General features: G+C 46.2%; 1 protein-coding gene across 1 annotated transcript in view; it reads left to right on the plus strand.

Moving 5' to 3' along the window:
* Positions 1-16,750, plus strand: part of FAH (fumarylacetoacetate hydrolase) — a 301,255-nt gene extending 284,505 nt beyond the window's left edge. Inside the window, exon 14 of the mRNA XM_085644709.1 lies at positions 15,293-16,750. Within this exon, the coding sequence (XP_085500835.1) occupies positions 15,293-15,369 (77 nt within the window). The 3' untranslated portion in view covers positions 15,370-16,750. The remainder of the gene's footprint in view (positions 1-15,292) is intronic.
* Positions 16,751-18,232: the final 1,482 nt, after the last annotated feature.

The raw sequence follows: 18,232 nt of genomic DNA on the forward strand, positions 1-18,232 counted from the left end.
AAGATTCAAACAGTGCCCTGTTAAAAATAGTCCATAACCCCGAATAAACATAAAAATGCCTGGAGCTGGGACCAGTGGGAGCCTGTTTACACCAAGGGAAGATAATGATACTCCCAAATGTCATATCCTACAGTGCACACCACCAGGATAAAACAATTGTCAGTGCAATCTGCAGACAGATCTCTCAGATGAAACGAGGCGACGGTAGAGCTCCATACAAGACTGGTGTCAACAAAGGCTACATTTGATTACAGCAGAACTGCCTGGCATACAAATAACTGCATAGGCTCAGTTTGGGTAAAGGCCCACCGAAGGCTATAGCTGCAGCAAATATATGCTTGTCACATTTTGGAAACACTTGAACCACTGCACTTTGTAGTAGGAGAGCATTTCGTATTTAAAGCTGTACTGACAAGCAAGCATTTCTTGCGTTGTTAACAAGTCTTGTAGGACTGATACCGAGTAAGAGGAAAACGAAGTAGAGTGTTACGTTTATGGTTTTAGCCGTAATACTGTAAAAGAGGCCGATTGTAAACTATTTGGAAAGCTTCATAGCCCACCATTCGCATATTGGTATGCAGACATAATCAAAAGACTATTTATTAGGTGAGGCTGCATTATTAAAATATATGATTGACTAATGAAGACAGTCATCTATATTTGGGCGACTGTTGCGATATGATCGCGGAAAACATTGTGGACTGTGGAAAAAAGAAACGAGACGCGATGGTGGAGGGGGTGGGGGAGAGAAGCAGGGAAGGGGGCGGATAGGGGCTACGAGGGAGAGCGACGTAAAGCCATATGGCTGCTTTGCGCGCGTGCACGATAGCTATGGAAAAGTTATGAACTGGGCCAAAGAGGAGGTCCTGCAAATTATCAGCCTCTGTTCCTACCGAAAGAGGTGGGCAGCATACAGCAGCTATGTTTTCCAATCTATAGTAAATATTTACATTAGGATGTCACCAGGAGTTCAGTATATAAAAATACCTTAAGAAAAAAAATACAGTAAGGTAACGGAACGGCTTTTCTGTTTCAGTGCTAAATTCTCTTGATCTTGTGCACATTGTAATGACTCTACTAGCTTGGCTAATGGTTTCTAGGTTTAGTTTTATCGACTTCTAGCAGTGCTTTATATGGCGCAAACATGACCCGAAGGCAGTGGAGCATTTTATATGAGCACCAATTACATTACAGTTGGACACAATTTGTTTTTTAGGTAAGAGGAGATTAAGTGATTTGCCCAGAATCGCAGGATGTTGAGCCTACGTCAAGACTCAAACCTGGTTCCAAACTCAGGAGCTCTGGCCATGGCGCCACATCCTCTCCATTGCTCTGCTTCTGAGTTCACTGCTTACAGCGTGAAGGTACATGCATGGAGATGAACCAAACAGAAGTACTAAAGGGAGGTCCGTGGGGTTAGAAAAAGCTTTCATGTGTGCAAAAGAGTCACATTCATTGGTAGTGAATCCCGTAGTGATATGGGATCAAGCAACTAGTGCCAGTGCCGTGCTCGAGGGAGGTGCATGTGCAGCTGCTACACAGTTTGTCAGCTCGAGGCACAAAGTCTACTGAGCACTGCAGACCGCTGGACACCAACGGGGATGTTGTCTATAACGCTTTGCACAACGTTCGTGCTTGAAGTTCCAATTAATGTGCAACTGCTGCTTATGTAAATACACCAATGACATGTAACTTCTGCTGCTCCAACAGCAGTGCTGAGTTATTAGAATACTCACTTCTCCAGCGCGAGACACGAAGGTGGGGGGGTGGGGGAGAGAAGCGCGAGTTCTGATAACTGGTGAACTGGTGTGAAATAGCAGCAGGGAAGGGGGCGGAGAGGGGCTACGAGGGAGAGCGACGTAAAGCCATATGGCTGCTTTGCGCGCGTGCACGCCTCGTGCACTGTAGCTCTATGCCAGGGGAAGCACTTTCAAAAACCCACATACATAACATTTGTGAACATTTTGGCCATCCAAACACAGTGGCAACCCCTCCTCACGGCTTGACTGCGAGTTTTTTTTTTTTTAACAGGACGTAAATATTGCATGATCGGGTGGTTTACGCCCGGGTAAACTGAACTATAATGAAAGAGCCATGAGTCTCTAGTTTTAGAACTCTCAAAGGGCAACTTGTAATACTTCTCATTCCATCAGCATTAATACTCCGATAAATCGAGTTGATGTAGTTTGATTCTTAGGCCTGCCCTGTGTGTGGCTTTAAATCTTAAGCGTTGTGGGGGAGGGAACGCATCTCGGTTTATTAGAGAGGGTTCAAATCGGAAATCGCATTTCTGCATCTGCTGTTTGTGGGAATAACATGCGTTAGATTTCATGTGATGTTACAATAACTTGTGCCAGAAGAACTGGGAAACACTGGGGTATGCAACGATGCGTCATCGGAAACCCCCTCCCCTACAGTAGTGCACATCACTCGTGGACATCCGGTTTCCATGTAGCACCTTAAAACGATTCAGCGCTTGAGTTCTGAGCGGATTTCTGTGTGAATCAACAGAAACAACACCTGTTACCAACAGAGCTTCGAGCATAGAAAGACTGTATTGTGTTTTCTTGTTTTCACTGCGGTTATCATTCGTGTTCTTGTCGTTACTTCTGTTGTTATGATTACAGTGTAGTAAGTCTGGCACGTGACGCGCCGCACCCCAGGCCAGCAGAAGCAGGCACTGTATTTGCAGTGACAACGGTAATTGCAGCTCGTTTGGAAATAAACATTTCACACCCTGTTATCGAAGTGCCCGTGTGCCCGGCTTCAGTCGGCTGGAGTGATTGGGTCTCCGCAGCTGTTCTGTCCTTGTTTTGTGCCATTTCAGTATTTGCCTGTTTGCTTAAAGTGCCGTCACTTCAGATAGCCGTGATTGAGCTGTGCTGACCACGAAACACACGGCACCCAGCCCCGAGAGGGCTGATAACACACAAGACACGGCGCTGGAGTGGGCTGACAACAGCACACAAGACACACGGCCTGGAGAGGCCAAAGCCTGGAGGGAGGGGTGCACACAGGTACAGTGCACGCGATGGTCAAAGGACAATAATAGCATTACAGAGAGGTGGCGCGAGGACAGACTATGCGCAAGTACAACGCCCCTGCGTGTTAGATAAAAGGAGTAAACATGGATGCGTTTAACGAACGTGTATGAAACAAGGCGAGGTGTGGAGGTGATAAAAGAAGGAGCCGCGGCGCGGCTGAGTCATAAAGAGCACAATCGGGTATGAAACATAAGGCACTGGGCTCGTGGCGATGAAGTGATAAACGATGGAGACTCTGCTGCCCTAAGGAGTAAGAACGGGTATGAAACGTCTGAGGCCGGGATAAGAAGGAGCCGCCACTGCCGCATAGGAGGCAGGCGCAGGTATGAGAGTTAAGGCAGCGGTGGTGGAGTGATAAAAGAAGGAGCAGCGATTGCCCCATGAAAGGGTATGGAACATAAGGCAGGTGGTGAGGAAACTCATAAAAGAATGAGACGCCGTTTTACCATGGAATTGATAAAAGGATGAGTCACGGCTGCCCATAAGAGTACACGAGGAGGTTTTGCGCCACGTAAAAGCACTCTGGCCGGGTAAGACTTCCAGAGAGAGGAGAGCTGGTGCGGGCCTCTGTCGGGTCGTGTCCCGCTATGTGGAAGGAAGACACCAAACCGCATATTCCACAGCGCTCCTCCGGCGCGGGAAGTATCAGTCAGAGGTCAGACTGCGGGTCAGGGAAGCACTAGTGATGAGTTCAGAAAAAGTGACTGCCAGAACCAGTAGAAGCCAGGGCGCAAACTCATTGAAGGCAGACGGCGCTATGTATCGATCCAAGGCGCTATATCGTGGCTCTCAGCACCTGCTTGTAGCAGACCTGAGAAGTAGTTTTAAAAAAACGCTCTTTAAAACAAATAACATTAAAACGCCAGAGACGTGCAACTGTTTATCAAGCAGTTTACATAACAACAATAATAATGTATAATGATAATACAATAATAATGAGAATTACAATTATAATAATAAAAACTGCTAAAATATTAAATAGTTAAGTATTCTTTATCAATAAAATAACACTAAATCCGTTAAAACAACGAACTACCCTAACTGCATGTGAGGAGCAAAAGAAAACTCCTTTTGTAAGTGGCTGTGAAGTGTACAACTTGCTCACACAGCAGCACCCAGGTACATATGCAGGCCACCGACGTGGGCAGCAATGGACGCTCTAGAAATAAAGACAGAATAAAACAAGAACAACAAGCAGGAAGTGGGATAAGGGAGGGGGTAGGGGAGAGAGGCAATGCAGGTTGGCAAATGGTGAGCACTTTTCGCGGGCGGCCGTGCAGCCGCGAAAGTGAAAGAAAACGAGTGCTTTCAGGCCGCCAAATGGTGCGCGCGCCCGGAGCACATGCACTGTAGTTGGCGGCCTGAAATGCACTCGTTTCCACTTCCAAAAGCGCTTACTATAAGTCTCGTCTGAGCAGCGCTAAAGCGCTGTCTCAGGCGAGACCTAAAAACGGGGAGCTCCAGGGTACTGCGAGTCGACCCTCCCTAACACACACAGGATAGTCATTTACAGGTTGATGGTAACAGGACTGCCATTAGAATTTGTAGGCTGGTCCACCCACAATCCCTCACCTATCCTGCCTCATTTAGAGGTCAGGGGATTACATTTTTAGGTTGAGCTGGAGTCCGCGCGCATGCGCTGCTCTGTGAGACTTGCTGTAGTGGAGTAAGGAAGAGAAGCTCTACCCACTCTCTGTCCATATTTTTCATTGGTTGTGTCTTTGTCCTTTGTAAATGCTGGCTTCTGATTCAGTAATTTGCTGGTTAGTCCCTCCTTAGTACGGCCTTGTCTTCATTTGTAACTTTCCATCGCTACTGGCCCCTTTACTTCGCTTGTTACACGGTACGTGTTATCTAGTCTGGAAGCAATATTTTGTTTAATGAGTTTCTCTCACTGCAGGCACGACATGGGTTGCTTCAGCTGGTTTCACATTGTGCTGGCGAACCCATCACTTCGCCTCCCGTTCTGGTGCTGATACCGGCCCTGTGCGTCGGTTGGGTGACATGGAACTAGGTTGGATTGGAGGGAGTCGGCACCCACTTTCATCATTTATTTTTAAATTACTGCAGGGGCGTTGTGCTTTGTATTAGCACGGCGCCCGTTTTTATCCCAAATAAAATTTCACATTGGAAACATGTTTTTTTTGGCCTCCTTTGTGCTGCAATACACATGTTAAAAATGCACGGGTGCCGTACTTTTTATGTACGCTCGCTTTCAGCATTATTTTTAAATTACTGCACAGGTGCCGTGCTTTGTATGAGCACGGCACCCGCTTTTATATATTTTACACATTGTGCTCGCGAACTCATCACCTAGCCTCGTTCCTGTTGCCATGTGAACTCTGATCAGCTGTTCGATGGTCATAAGCTACTCTTTGAATGCTCTGCCGCTCATCACCAGGATCCACTCATTTGCTCCACACTTCTGCGCAGTTCAAAAAAGCCAATCAGGAGGGGGCCCTCATGTGGGTGGAGCTGCCATGCTTTGCCTGGAGTCTCTTCACAGAGCAGCGATTGAAACTACACAGTCGTCACCCCGCTTCAGTTTCTGTGTGGGTCTACCTGTCAGCCATTTCAGAGGGTGAATATACAGGGTCCGAAGCGACAGAAGTCCTATATTGTGATATTAAAGTCCACAGTTGAATTTGGTAAACTGATTAAATAATGATATACAAAAATGGAGTGCCGCAATCTTGGGCCAATGTTATAAAATAAATCCTCTTATTTTCCAGTACATGCACGTTTAATATTTCCCTTCAATAACAAGAAAACATCAAAATAATACTTTATAGAAAATAGCAAATCCTTTTAACAGACACACTTATGCTCCGTTTCCTATAACCGTTACATTTCATTGCAAAGATCTCCGCCAAATGTTGTTAAACATGTCATTCTAGTCCTCTTACTGTGTGTTATAACACATGCTGTGCTGTCAACCGGAGTGCCGCTCACTGAAAAAAGTCCCATGAATATATAGAATAACGCTTCGCTGTACTCTTTACTAGCCCAGGGTGGAACTTTCTATGCTCTAACGTTTCTTTGACTGGGGAGACATTTTATTAGGAAGTGATTCTTCGGTTCCTACTCATACGTTTTTGCCTGTAATGCAAACTGTAACTATTTAATCACCAAATTGGTATACTTTATACTCCATGGCTAAATACTTATAAGGCCCCAAAGGCTAGACCGATTGCATTGCAAATGCTTATTTTTAGAGGTGGTTCTTCCTCTGCCATCACCACTGCTCCAATTCCAGTATGCATTCCAGCAGGAAACCCACCCTTTTTGATGCAGGCTTTCCAATTCCCATTTCCATTAGACTTTTCTTATCCAGACAAGTTCCAGACAGTAAACCAGAATTGGCAAAACCAATAGGTCTACATTGGCTGCCAGTCTTTTGGCTTTGTCAATGCTTGTTTTGTTATGGCTTTTTCTAATAGATGGGGAGCGTCAGGCCTTCACCAATATAAAAAAAAACCATGTCTAAAAGCAAGAATGGGTTTTTAGTCTCAGAAAGCTCACTTTTCAATAGGACTACTATGCACTGAAGGGAACGACTTTGTGTGTGTTTATATGTGCTCCTTGTGAAAGAGCAGAATGATGGCACCCAGAGTGAGGCTGGCCAGTGGTTGAAGTTGACTGACCCTTATCCCCATACCATATTCTGTAGTGGGTGGAAGAACATGTGAATTACACAACAGCAGGCTAATGGATGAAGAAGGCTGAGTGAAATCCCCATAAAGTACGCGATATATATATTTTTATTAAAATCAAAAGGCCTTGGGTGAAACTAGACCTAAAATCAGGTACATTTGCCGAATGTGTTCGAAGAACAATCAGTGCATTGAGGACACTGCTTTTTCATTGTCCAAAGATAAGCAAAATACTCCTAGGGTCTTTGTCAAGACTTGTCAAAATTGGTGACTAGTCTCGTGCTCTTGTGGCATGGCAGGCAGCATTCATTTTTTTCCCACCTAAAAAACTTCTGGTATGGTGGTGTGAGCAGTTGTGCTGGAGCATACCCACTGATGTGGCAGTTGTGTTCGAAATATGACTGGACAACCACCTCTGGGTGGCATAGATAGTCCCAGCTTCCTACTAAGTTACATAGAAAGAAATTAGGCCATCATAGGACGTAATCAGGCAAACTATTGATAACCAGTTGTTTCTGTGCAGTTTTTTTTGGAATATCCCTCACTATAGATGTTCTCTCCTTGAGGGTGGGTGATAATGACTTTACTGACCAAATCAGGCTTTCGCCTACCTTTCACCCAAGTAGGGGCCAATGATCATCCCGTTACTAATCTCTCCCTGAACCATGGAATTTCCTTTTCATATCACTACTGATAGATCTTCTATTCCTGCGGACTCTACAGTGTTATCGCACTCTTTCAGCCAAGAGGTATCCTCTCCCCCACATTATCCCTCCCTATCACCACAGGCCCTGAGCTCTCCTCTGTCACCCACAGACTCCTCTTTCCACATTAATACATTGATATGCTCTTTCTCCCCCACAAACTAAGATCTCTGGGGGACTTTGGATATCATCTCTATGCCTCATCCCTGAAATATCCTCTTCTTTGTCATTGGATGTCTTTTTTGGCTGTCCAAGGTCTCCTCCGACACTTGCCCCGGCTATGTCCTTTACATCCCCAGTCCTAGGATTTCCTTTCTCCTTTGGTGCAGGATATTATATTTCCCTTAACTGAGGCTAGCTTTTGCTGTGGGAGGGAACACTCCCCATTGGCTCAGCACGAGCACGAAGGCAGGAGGCGGTGCACGGAGTCAGCCAAGGCAGACGTGTGGAGCAATCCAACCAACCGCGGTGGAGAGTTCCACCCCTCCCGCCCCCCACCCCCTCCCCAACGTCTCCCAGACAGCCCCCGGGCCGGACGGGAGGAGGTCCAGAGGTCCGGAGGAGTGGCAGGAGGAGGCAGGCAAGTGTGCCACAAGGTTCCCCTGCGGGCTTCCAAGAGTGCGGCCCCCCTTAGTGGCAGCCGCGGAGTATAGTGCGGCTTGCGGTGCCCCCAGTGAGCCCTGCTCTCGCACCCCCGGCTTTCAGACCCTGGAAACTGGCTCGGGCCGTGTCCGTCTCACCCAACACTGCCCGCAACACCGCCTCCTCTCCGCCTCACTCAGGTCACTGCATCTTTTTCCTCTATCCTCCAGGTTATCAAAGTTACTCCTCTTCAATACTCCCTAATTGCTACGTCAAACTGCAACCTTAACTGCGCATTGCCATTTGGGCCATCTTTGGCTCGAGGCCTCCACCGGGGCCCCTATCGGTTATTTACCCACTCGCTGCTCACCGGGTAGAGCTCCCTTATATTTCACGGAACTGACCAAACCTGCCAAGCCACAAAGTCTTGCGACCGAGCAACCAAGTGTTAAAGCAGGGGGAAACCAGCCCGTGGCCCCACCATTCGCAGCTATCAGGCCCTCATTGTTCGTTCTTCAAAACGGCCCCCCATCCCCTCCCCGGAGAAGCAGCGGCACCCAGGAATGCGGTCAGGGGAAACCAGAGGAGCGGCCTCATCAAAATAAAAGCACAAGGCTAAGGAGGAACTCATGGCAGCTGCCACCCTCACTGCCTCAGACCTCCCCAGTAAGCTCCCCTTAGCAACCGGCTCACTAAGCAAAGAAGAACTGGAATTGCTACGTGAATCGGGAGCGTCAACAGACTCAAAAGACGTAATCCCACCACCGGCAAGTGCCGAGCTAACAGCAACACCAAAAAAACCTACAGCATTGACTGCAGACGCTGAGTCGAAAGGCCGTGCCAAAGCTTCATCCATGGCCTCAACCAGGCCCAACTCGTGTCTAAGCCCCAGCAAACGGGCCCTGATTACCAACTTTTTAAAAGTCGCCATTAAATCCACTATGGAAAACCGACACCGCAATGACTCCAAGATCCTTAAAGCAAGTAACTTAACTAATACCACCACAGCTTCTGTAAGTGAGGCTCTCGCGAGCCCCTTAAGTGATAGAATCACCACAATTTGTGAGAGCGAAAGGAGTGGACCCCTGGTACTTGAGGCCAAGGGCTGGGAAGCATCACCCAAAGTAATTAGTGCAGGCCCAAGCTTTCAAACTTTATCACTTAAAGCTCCCCACTCTCTGGACCTTCGTCAAAGGCCTAAGCCCCTAGTCATTGAGGCACAAATTCATCATCATCAGCCTTTCCCAGTCCTTTCCTGCCAGCAGACACTACTCTCAATCTCACCTGGTACCCACGGCCTTAGAGGACACAAGGAAGGTGCCTCTACCCACCAGTTGATGATAAACATCATGAGTCCATTTGGCGATTTGACCATGCCATCAGGAGCCCAACACCCTGAAGCGCAAGAGTCTTCCAACACTAACACAAACAGCAGTGACCAGCCCGACCCACCACCAATTCGTTGGAAGCAGAACAACATAAAGGCCAGAATTTCAGCCAGACCAAACTGCAGGAGGAGTCGTTATTCCTATTAGAAACTCATAGAACTGCCCCTTCCACGCCCTCCTTTAAAAAAAAAAAAGGACTTAAAAAAAATTTAAAAAAATTACAAAAGGATCAACCCAGCTGGACGTCAGGCTGCCTGAGCGACTCTTCCAGCACGCCTAAGCTATAGGGAACACCACGCTCGGGCACCTCCTGCAGAATGCAGCTGTTCTCCAACATCTTTAGTTTGGCCACTCCTGCTAAAACCATGGACACAATTGGCAAAGTTATGACCTGACAAGCTAGATACCCAAGTAGACCTCTTAAACATTCTAGCAATTCTCGTCTTGGGGGTCGACCAGAAACTGCACAGCTTCAATGAGATGATCACGAAGGTACAGCGAGACCGGGACACAACATATCAAACGTGCCACTATCATTGAACTCCAATTATTGACAAACTAGCTGCAGTTCCAACATTACTGACAGACCTTTTGGGTACAACCAGGGAAGCCCTATTAAAAACCACCCTTCAAGTTGGGAAAGACCATGAGGTATCACGGGAAAAGGAAATGGCATGTTCCTGCCCCACGGGGGAACAAACTACAGGTGGTATGGGAATTACCCCCGAGCTAACACGGGCAAATTCACCTGCACTCACTGCAGTAAGCGTCTGCGACAATTTTAATATTTTGGCCTCTCAATCCTCCGACCATAGTGAGCAGTCACCAGGAAGGCCGACTAAAGAAACCAAGCCACTAACCAAGCGGGAGAGAAAACGGCTTAGAAAAGCGAGAAAAAGTAAACAACCAAGACAGTCAATCAATGCAACCCCTGCCAAACCTGAACAGGGAAGGAAACAAAGCGAAAAAGATGAGGCTTCGAATACCCCGGAAGTAACAAGAAACAAGGAACTTTCGGCCATCTCGTCCATCCCACCCACCACATTTAGTAGCCTTAATTACACCACAAGGGAACAACCGTCGCCAGAAAAATTATACAGTTTAGTTAAACCCCTGACCAGGAAAGAGAAACAACATTCCAAAATCTCGGCTACACAAACTGCGAAACTCGTACCACCAAGGAGTGACACAAAAGAAACGAGCATAACCTGCCCTCGTGAGGTCAACTTGGCCAAGGACAACGCTAGGAAAGATAGCCGCAACCCTAGCCCGGGAAGCAATGATGTAACCCACGCAAGGGTCAACAAAATCTATATTGAAAAGAATACCAACGTCTCTTCGAATCCTCCTTTGACGTACTCTGAGCCCACAGGGGCGGCCAAAGCAATGGATAGGGGGTGCTGATTATGTGCCGCAGAGTGACCCCTTCTTATACAATAACAAACTGGACGTTATTCCCCCCCTATGTTTCAAGGGGAAACCATGACATTCTCAATAGAAGTGTTCTGTTTAAACTCTTCAAAGCTCTTCCCCCCCCCCCGCCCCCCCCCCCTTGAGCCACATTAACACCAGTGACATTGACAGTATAGAGTTCAAACAGAACCTGCATACCGCGAAATTTCAAGAAATAAGTACAGCCACGTTTGTAGACTGCCTTCTTACTGCGCAAATCTGGCAGCAGAGGGACCCACTTGCAAAGTGGGGCATCACGCTAAAAAAGATCGACCCCTGTGTTATCCTAGCCCCCTTCACCCGCCAACACGAACAGCGGGCCTGTTAAAGAGTGCCAAAGGCCCGGACAACCGTAGCCCTTTAATGGGCATAGGCCCTACGGCCAGGACAATTACCATCACTTTTGCTCATCCAGAAGCCAGCAAGTCACCAGGATCTCGGCATCTAGCCACAAACTCACCCCAGGGCCACAACATATGCTCCTGGAATGTGTTTGTCCTCAGTACGAAACTAGAAGACCCAGGCTTCATGGAGTTTATCACACAGTATAATATACTCCTTTTCCAGGAAACCTGGCGGACCAACTCTACACCCTTAGTTGGCTACAAGGAATTCCTGAAGTCGGCCAAGAAGGACACCAACCAAGGGAGAGCAAAAGGGGGTCTCTCCACCTTCATCGTGACTGATATTTCTGGGCTCGTTTCTGCCATAGACCTTGACTCCTCCTGGTTGAAATACGTCAAACTTGACGCCCCGCCTCTGAACAGTCTGCTTATCCTTAACATGTACATCCACCCAGCGTTCAAACAAAAACGGCCAAGAATTGAACACTTCCTAGCATCACTTGCCACATTAAAACTCGCCTATCCGGACGCCAACACCATACTGTCTGGGGACTTTAATATGACCCTCTTGCATGATTAAAAAAGGCACTAAAGGGCACACACCGGTCCTAATTTGACGCAACACTCTTGGTAAGAGATGCGCAGCTTGCCTGTATGACCTTTCAATGAGCGTGATTAACAGTCAAAGCCAGACAGACTGCCCTGCAGCATACACAAGGATCACCCGAAAGTCGGCTTCGATCATTGACTATACACTTAGAGATAAATGGCTTGTTCCCTACATTACAAACTTTCAAATCATCGACCGAGCAGAGAGCGACCATCAACCGCAATCCTTCACCCTGTTAAACATCGCAAACCCAGTTCTTGCCAACGCGAAGTCACAACAACTGTATTGCTACAACCTTAAACGTCTCGTATGGAAAAAGGACAACATAGGCGACATCATGGGCACATGTTCCAGTCTCCAGAAGAAATTAAAAACTGAACCATTAAGCATTCAGGCCTAGGAGTTCATTAGTGAACTAAACCACAAATGTTCAAATCAGGCCACTGGCAGTAAAGTAGGAAGACCTTCAGGGGTACCTTGGTTCACTAAAAGCCTTAGGACTCAAAAACAACACTTGAACAAATACTTACGACAATTACGAACCGGGGGATCAGATTCCTCCCAAGACCTCCTGCTTTTAATTTCAAAAGCCAGAAAAGACCTAAAAAGAGACCTAAAGGTGGCCAAGAAAGCGTTTCATGAACATCTCTGGGTGAAACTTCATTACTCCTGTAAACGAAGAGACTCCAAGTGTTTTTGGGAAATTATCAACCAGCTAACCAATGGCAGGAACCGACATCACAACTCAGACATAATGGAGGACACCTGGTGAGCTCATATTGAATTCCTATATAACGAAATTCTAGCTAAAGGCACTGCTAACCTCTGCTTTCAACTAAGGAACGGTGTCGCCGCCGGAGGTCTAGTAAAAGACGCCCCACCTCTGAATCACTTGACTTCCCCCCCCCACGGATCCTTCAAAAGCAAGTTTTAAAAACAATAAAAAACTTAAGATCCGAGGGCACCCCAGGGCCCAACGGTCTTCCAAACGCCTTGTTTCGGCATGATCCTCCATTCTGTCTCCAACACGATCCCCGACTCCTGGAGGGGAAGCATTCTAACCCCAATATATATCAGGTGCTTGTTCTGACCCCTTCAACCACAAGTTGATTGCGTTAATCGACGTAGAGGCAAAAATTTACGCATCGAGCTTGCTGGCAGACTTAGAGGACTGTGTTGCCCGAACAAATCTTATTCCCTACACACAAACCGGATTTAGGGCCAGGATGGGGCCTCTTACCAACACATCTGCGGTAACCCTCCTAGCAAACCAAGCCCTTGCAAAATCAAGGCCCCTGCATGCATGCTCTATCGACCTAAAAGCGACCATCGACAGTTTCGAGAGCAACGCTATGGGCAAAAATTCAAAATTGGGGAGTCCCAACTTAACTCCTGGAGGCCATAATGAATCTGTATTCTCAGACGTGGGTCCAGATCAGGAAAGCAGTATAACTAATAAGATCCAAACTCTTAACGGGCTAAAACAAGGGTGTGTGCTGGTGCTCCGCCTTTTTAACATCTACATCGCTAACCTGGACAAGCACCTTCGGTCAATCCAATCCGACCCTCCAAAACTTGGCAAAATACCTACACCTAGCCTTCAGTACGTGGACAATATCGTTCTATTAGCGCAAACACCAGTAGGCTTGCAACGATTAATCACCAAAACTGGAGCTTATACCACCTTGGCTCAATTAATCATCAACCACCAAAGTCGAAGGTGATGCGCTTTGCCAAACAATCTAAAGCAGTGAAAGATCGCAAATTCATCTGGACATCGGACAAACCACTCCTGACCCAGGTGGACTCGTACAAATATCTTGGCTTTCAAATAGACCGTAACCTCAAATTCTAGACACATCTGGACCATGGTTGCACGAAAGCCAAACAACTGCAGTTTGCTTTCAAAATCTTAAAAACAAGCTCACAGGCTGCTCCACCGGACATTAGTTAATAGTTATCGCAGCAAAATTTCCCTCCATCTCATACGGTACAGAAATCTTGAACGTCAAAGACGCTACAGTTCTAAATCTAGCACAATCAATTTTCTTCAAGAACCTGTTTTCAATCCCCCCGATATATTCAACAAGCCCAAATTCGACTAGAATACGGACTAAGACATCAGATCCCTGACAGACAAGGTGCACTAGTCAAGTACTATTGGAGGATGAGGGACGCAGAGGATAATACTCTTGCACATTACTGTTGGGTAGAGATTGAAAACCAAGCCAGGCTAAACAACTCAATCTTTAAAGTTTTGAAGGACTCCCTCTCGGCACTGCAGCTAGAGGATGCCTGGCTCACTGTCCCTACCTACTCTGGCTTTAAATCTCTTGTCAACAAAGCAATCAAACGGACTTCCTTACTAATAGAAAAAACTGCCTTAGCAAAAAAATCTCACGCCTGGGCAGTGATACAGGCATACCAGAGGCTGCAACCTCAACCTTATTTGTTAGACCACTTTCCTCACCATAAAAAGCACTTCTTTACGCTACTGAGGATTGGGTCATTCCCATCAAAGGACCTGACTCCGAAATGGAAAATCTCCTGGCAATCAAAGGAATGCCGCTTATGCGGAGCAGGGGACGAGTCTTTACTGCATCTAATATGTATCTGCCCCTTCCTAGCAGAAACCCGAAAAACGGTTCTTCGGGAAGCCTTTAGGAAGGAACAAATCAGAACTTGCAGAGCAGCAGTTATCCAATGTCTCGGAGGTCCATCAATCCAACTGTCTTGCAGTGCCATTGACTTCTTAAAAATCGCGGCAAAAGAACTGGACAAAAAAGAAACTGCCTACTTACCCAAGTAGTTTTAGAACAATCAGCCTCGATATTTCTCTATTGTATTGCCTGAACGTTTTAATACCTTTAACTTAAACCACCATCGCTTGCTTGCCGATCGACTTCCTCGTGCTTCTCTAGATTTTATAAGTTTTTAAAATATGCATTTTATGTATTCCTTAATAAATGGTGGTATTCCCACCCTTTTATTATTATTTTTTCTTTTTTTTTTTAAATCATATAAAAGTATATTTGACCTGACTTTTTTCCCTTATCTCCTTAATTTCCTCTTGTTCCAACAACTTTGGTGTGTTCTCTCATTCCATGATCTCTCCCTCTAGTTTTGTAACTTCTCTTCCCTCAGCTCTACCATATCCCCTTCACTCTAGGGTATGCCCTTAGGCTCTAAGATGTATTCTGTCAACTTCGACGCTTCAATGTTCTTGCTTTCCTCCAATGAACATTGAAATATCTTTTCAGCCCAGGGATGCCCTCCATCCATTTAGAATGCTCTTCATGACCTCCACCAGCGTCACCCGAGTGCCAAACCATGGTTGCCCTATTCTGTCTACCCCCTTCCTATCTACATAGGATGCACATAACCATGTATCATATACCATGGATCTTATATTTCATCCCCTATTGTTATCTAGCCTCTCATATTGTTGCGTCTTTGTATTTTTCCCTTTTTCTTTTTATAACATTTTGACTACGCTTTTGTCTCCCTTTTCCTAGGTTTCTGTCAGGGCGATGGCTACCGGGTGGGGTTTGGCCGCTGTGCTGGTAAAGTGTATCCTGCCATTTGCTCCTGAAGGACCATCTGCTGTGTAGGTGCATCCACAGTGCTCAAGAAAAATGTCAACGAGGAGGAAGGACTCAAAGCTCCTTACAGCCGATAACCTGTGAAGTTTTTTCCAATAAACTCACAATTATAAGAATAGCACTGGCCTACCATCAGGGCTGTCCACATTAAAAATTTGAAGAAAAAAAACTGAAGAAACCTCATGCTATTCTTACCTAACCACATGGCTGACCTGTCGGGCCACAGTTGTGAAAAAGTGAAGCCCCCTCCCCCTTTGAAGCCATGTTTTCCACGCTTAATACACACATATCTAGGTGCTATATATATATATAGGTGCTTTACAGTGAGAATTGTACTGGTTACCACAGATTTTCAGATTCATAGCACTGGCATTGTGTTTTGTGGTGTGGGAATTTTACCCAGATCATTTATATACCCATAGATCATAAAAGGAAAATTGCCTTTGGCAACATTCCTTGAGAAGGAACATTGACCCACTGAAATAATTTACTAGCTATAGTTGGTGCCTGAGAGCCAGATGTACAAAGGCATTTTGTGATCCCAAACCCCACGATTTGCAAAATCAAAGAGTTTCTGACCATATAATGGCTTTTGGGTATGTAGTAAACCTATTTTATGCATCGGAAAGAAGTGACCCATACTGAATCATAATTAAGAAGGGGCATGAAAGGGGTGACCCTTCCTAATTGCTGTTTCGTTTGACAAATAGCAATGGCTTGCAACCACAATTGTGCTCGCAAACCATTGATCAACACCTCAAATGAGGTGATATCTGATTTGCAAATGAGAATGTGCCTGCTCATCCCCACCCCTGAAGTTTTATGAAATGGGATTTTTTTTTTTTTTTAAACCAACACTGGTTCCTTTAGGGAAAAAATAACTTTTCTATGTGGGAGCACATACATGATGGTTTAATATTCTTTGCAGGCCACCCTCCATGTGTTTGTAAACATTCCCAGGGTCTCCGAAATAGCAGTCCTCATGATTATTGTTCATTAGGCAGGTCGTTCTGCGTTCCACTGTAATCAGAGCGATGCGCAAAAAGTTGGTGCATAATTTGCAACCACTTAAAGAGCACTGTATTTGTACACCTAGTCGTTATTATCCACATTGATAAGACTGCTCAGTGCGTTAAGACTCCTGCTGCAAACAGAGTATAATCTGCAGGTGACTTGTTTTAATAAATTGTACGTAGCGATATTGTCCTCAATAATGTGGTCTTCCAAAACAGTGAAGTTCTTTAGTGTGGGGCAAATGTGTTTATGGTACAAATGTGGTCCTCCAAAAACGATGACGTTCTTTATCCTGGGTAAATGTGTTAACGTGAATAGCAACAATACCATATTAAAAATCTCAGTTTTCCCCCTCCATTCAGTGCTACTCTGTCTTAGCTATCTGTTGTTATTGTTTCTCTTTTACTTTATTCTTTTTCACAGGTGGGGGCATCCCGTAGACCGCTCCTTAGAGTTCTTTCCCTTTAACCTGCTGTTCTCTTTCCCCACCACTTTGGCATTCTATGGCAGGAGCAGAGGCTCTGATTATGCATTCAACAAACGTTCCACTCCAAGTTAGAAAACAATAGAGTAAAATTGACTAAACAATATGACACCAAAACAACAAATATCAATTAAATGGAAACCGGGGTATGCATTTTAAAATGTTAAGTAAAAATAGAGCCAAAAAGCACTAAGCGCCAATGATAGCCTATAGTCGCCTTTGTTTGAGACCTAGGGAAATTTGTCCTGAAATGTATTGTGCTGGACAAAGCAAAGTCTTCCCTTAAAGATTTTTCCTCTTAGGTTTTCAGTTGCGACAAGCATGGCTGAGTATGGTCATCCGGCCTGAGGTGAGTTGCAAAGACTTTAGTAGTCATAAGAATGGGGAAGGGGCATAATTTTAGAAGATGGAGCTCGCAGGACCAATGAGGGTTCAACCCCTTTTTTACATCCAGATTCAAGTCTTGAAGAGCACTGTTCAAACATTGCAGTTGAGATTCCTTTGTAAGACGTGGGGGCAGAATTGCAGAATGCCTAGCTGTAAGAAAATGGATTATTATTTGGGGTGGACTACAGACCTCAAGGAATATTCATAACCCATGTCAGGGTGAACCCTCAAAGTCACTGCATTAACCTAAGCTCAACCCCATGGTAGCTATTGCACAAAGCAGAAAGACTTATCTTAGGGCACTGTGTAAGGTATTTATGCAGTACCAAAACAGTACTAAAGTTGAAATGCAAAACAATAAAAATCCCAAATGAAATTAAAAACACAGAGAAAACTTTAACAAACAAAATGATACCAAAATCACAGAAATTCAATACGAAGAACCAGAGATATGAGTGTTTAAAGTTTTAAGTGGAAATAGCGCCAAAAAGCACAAGGTGCCAATGATAGTTACTGTTGGACAGGCCACACGAAGGGCTTGCTCCCTTCCCGCACGACAGGGCCCAAGCCCCGGCCCGCCAGGCGTGACCCACAAGAATCACCCGCACCCCGTCCCCCGACGGAACTCCTGCCCCCGGACTTCCATGTATCACGGGACCGAGCCACCACCGGCTCCCCCGGCCGGATCAAGCCGCCATCTTGGGCCCTGCACCACGAGGCCGCGTGGCCTCCACCCGACCCTAGCCCTGGGCCTGGCCGGCCCCGACATCCCGGCACCACCATCCACCCAGGAGGTGAGCGGACCACTTGGCAGGTCAATGGGAGAACGAAGCGTCAAGGGCTCTCCCCCGCCAGGTGCCGATCGCCTCCAGCTCCCCCAGGCACTGGCTCCACCCCCTGCTGGGTGTCTGGACACCTTCATCCCGGGCCCTCCGACCTCCAAGTGCGAGGGTCCGGACATCAAAGGG

This window comes from Triturus cristatus, chromosome 3_1 (assembly GCF_964204655.1).
Source record: "Triturus cristatus chromosome 3_1, aTriCri1.1, whole genome shotgun sequence".
Taxonomy (NCBI): Eukaryota; Metazoa; Chordata; class Amphibia; order Caudata; family Salamandridae; genus Triturus; species Triturus cristatus.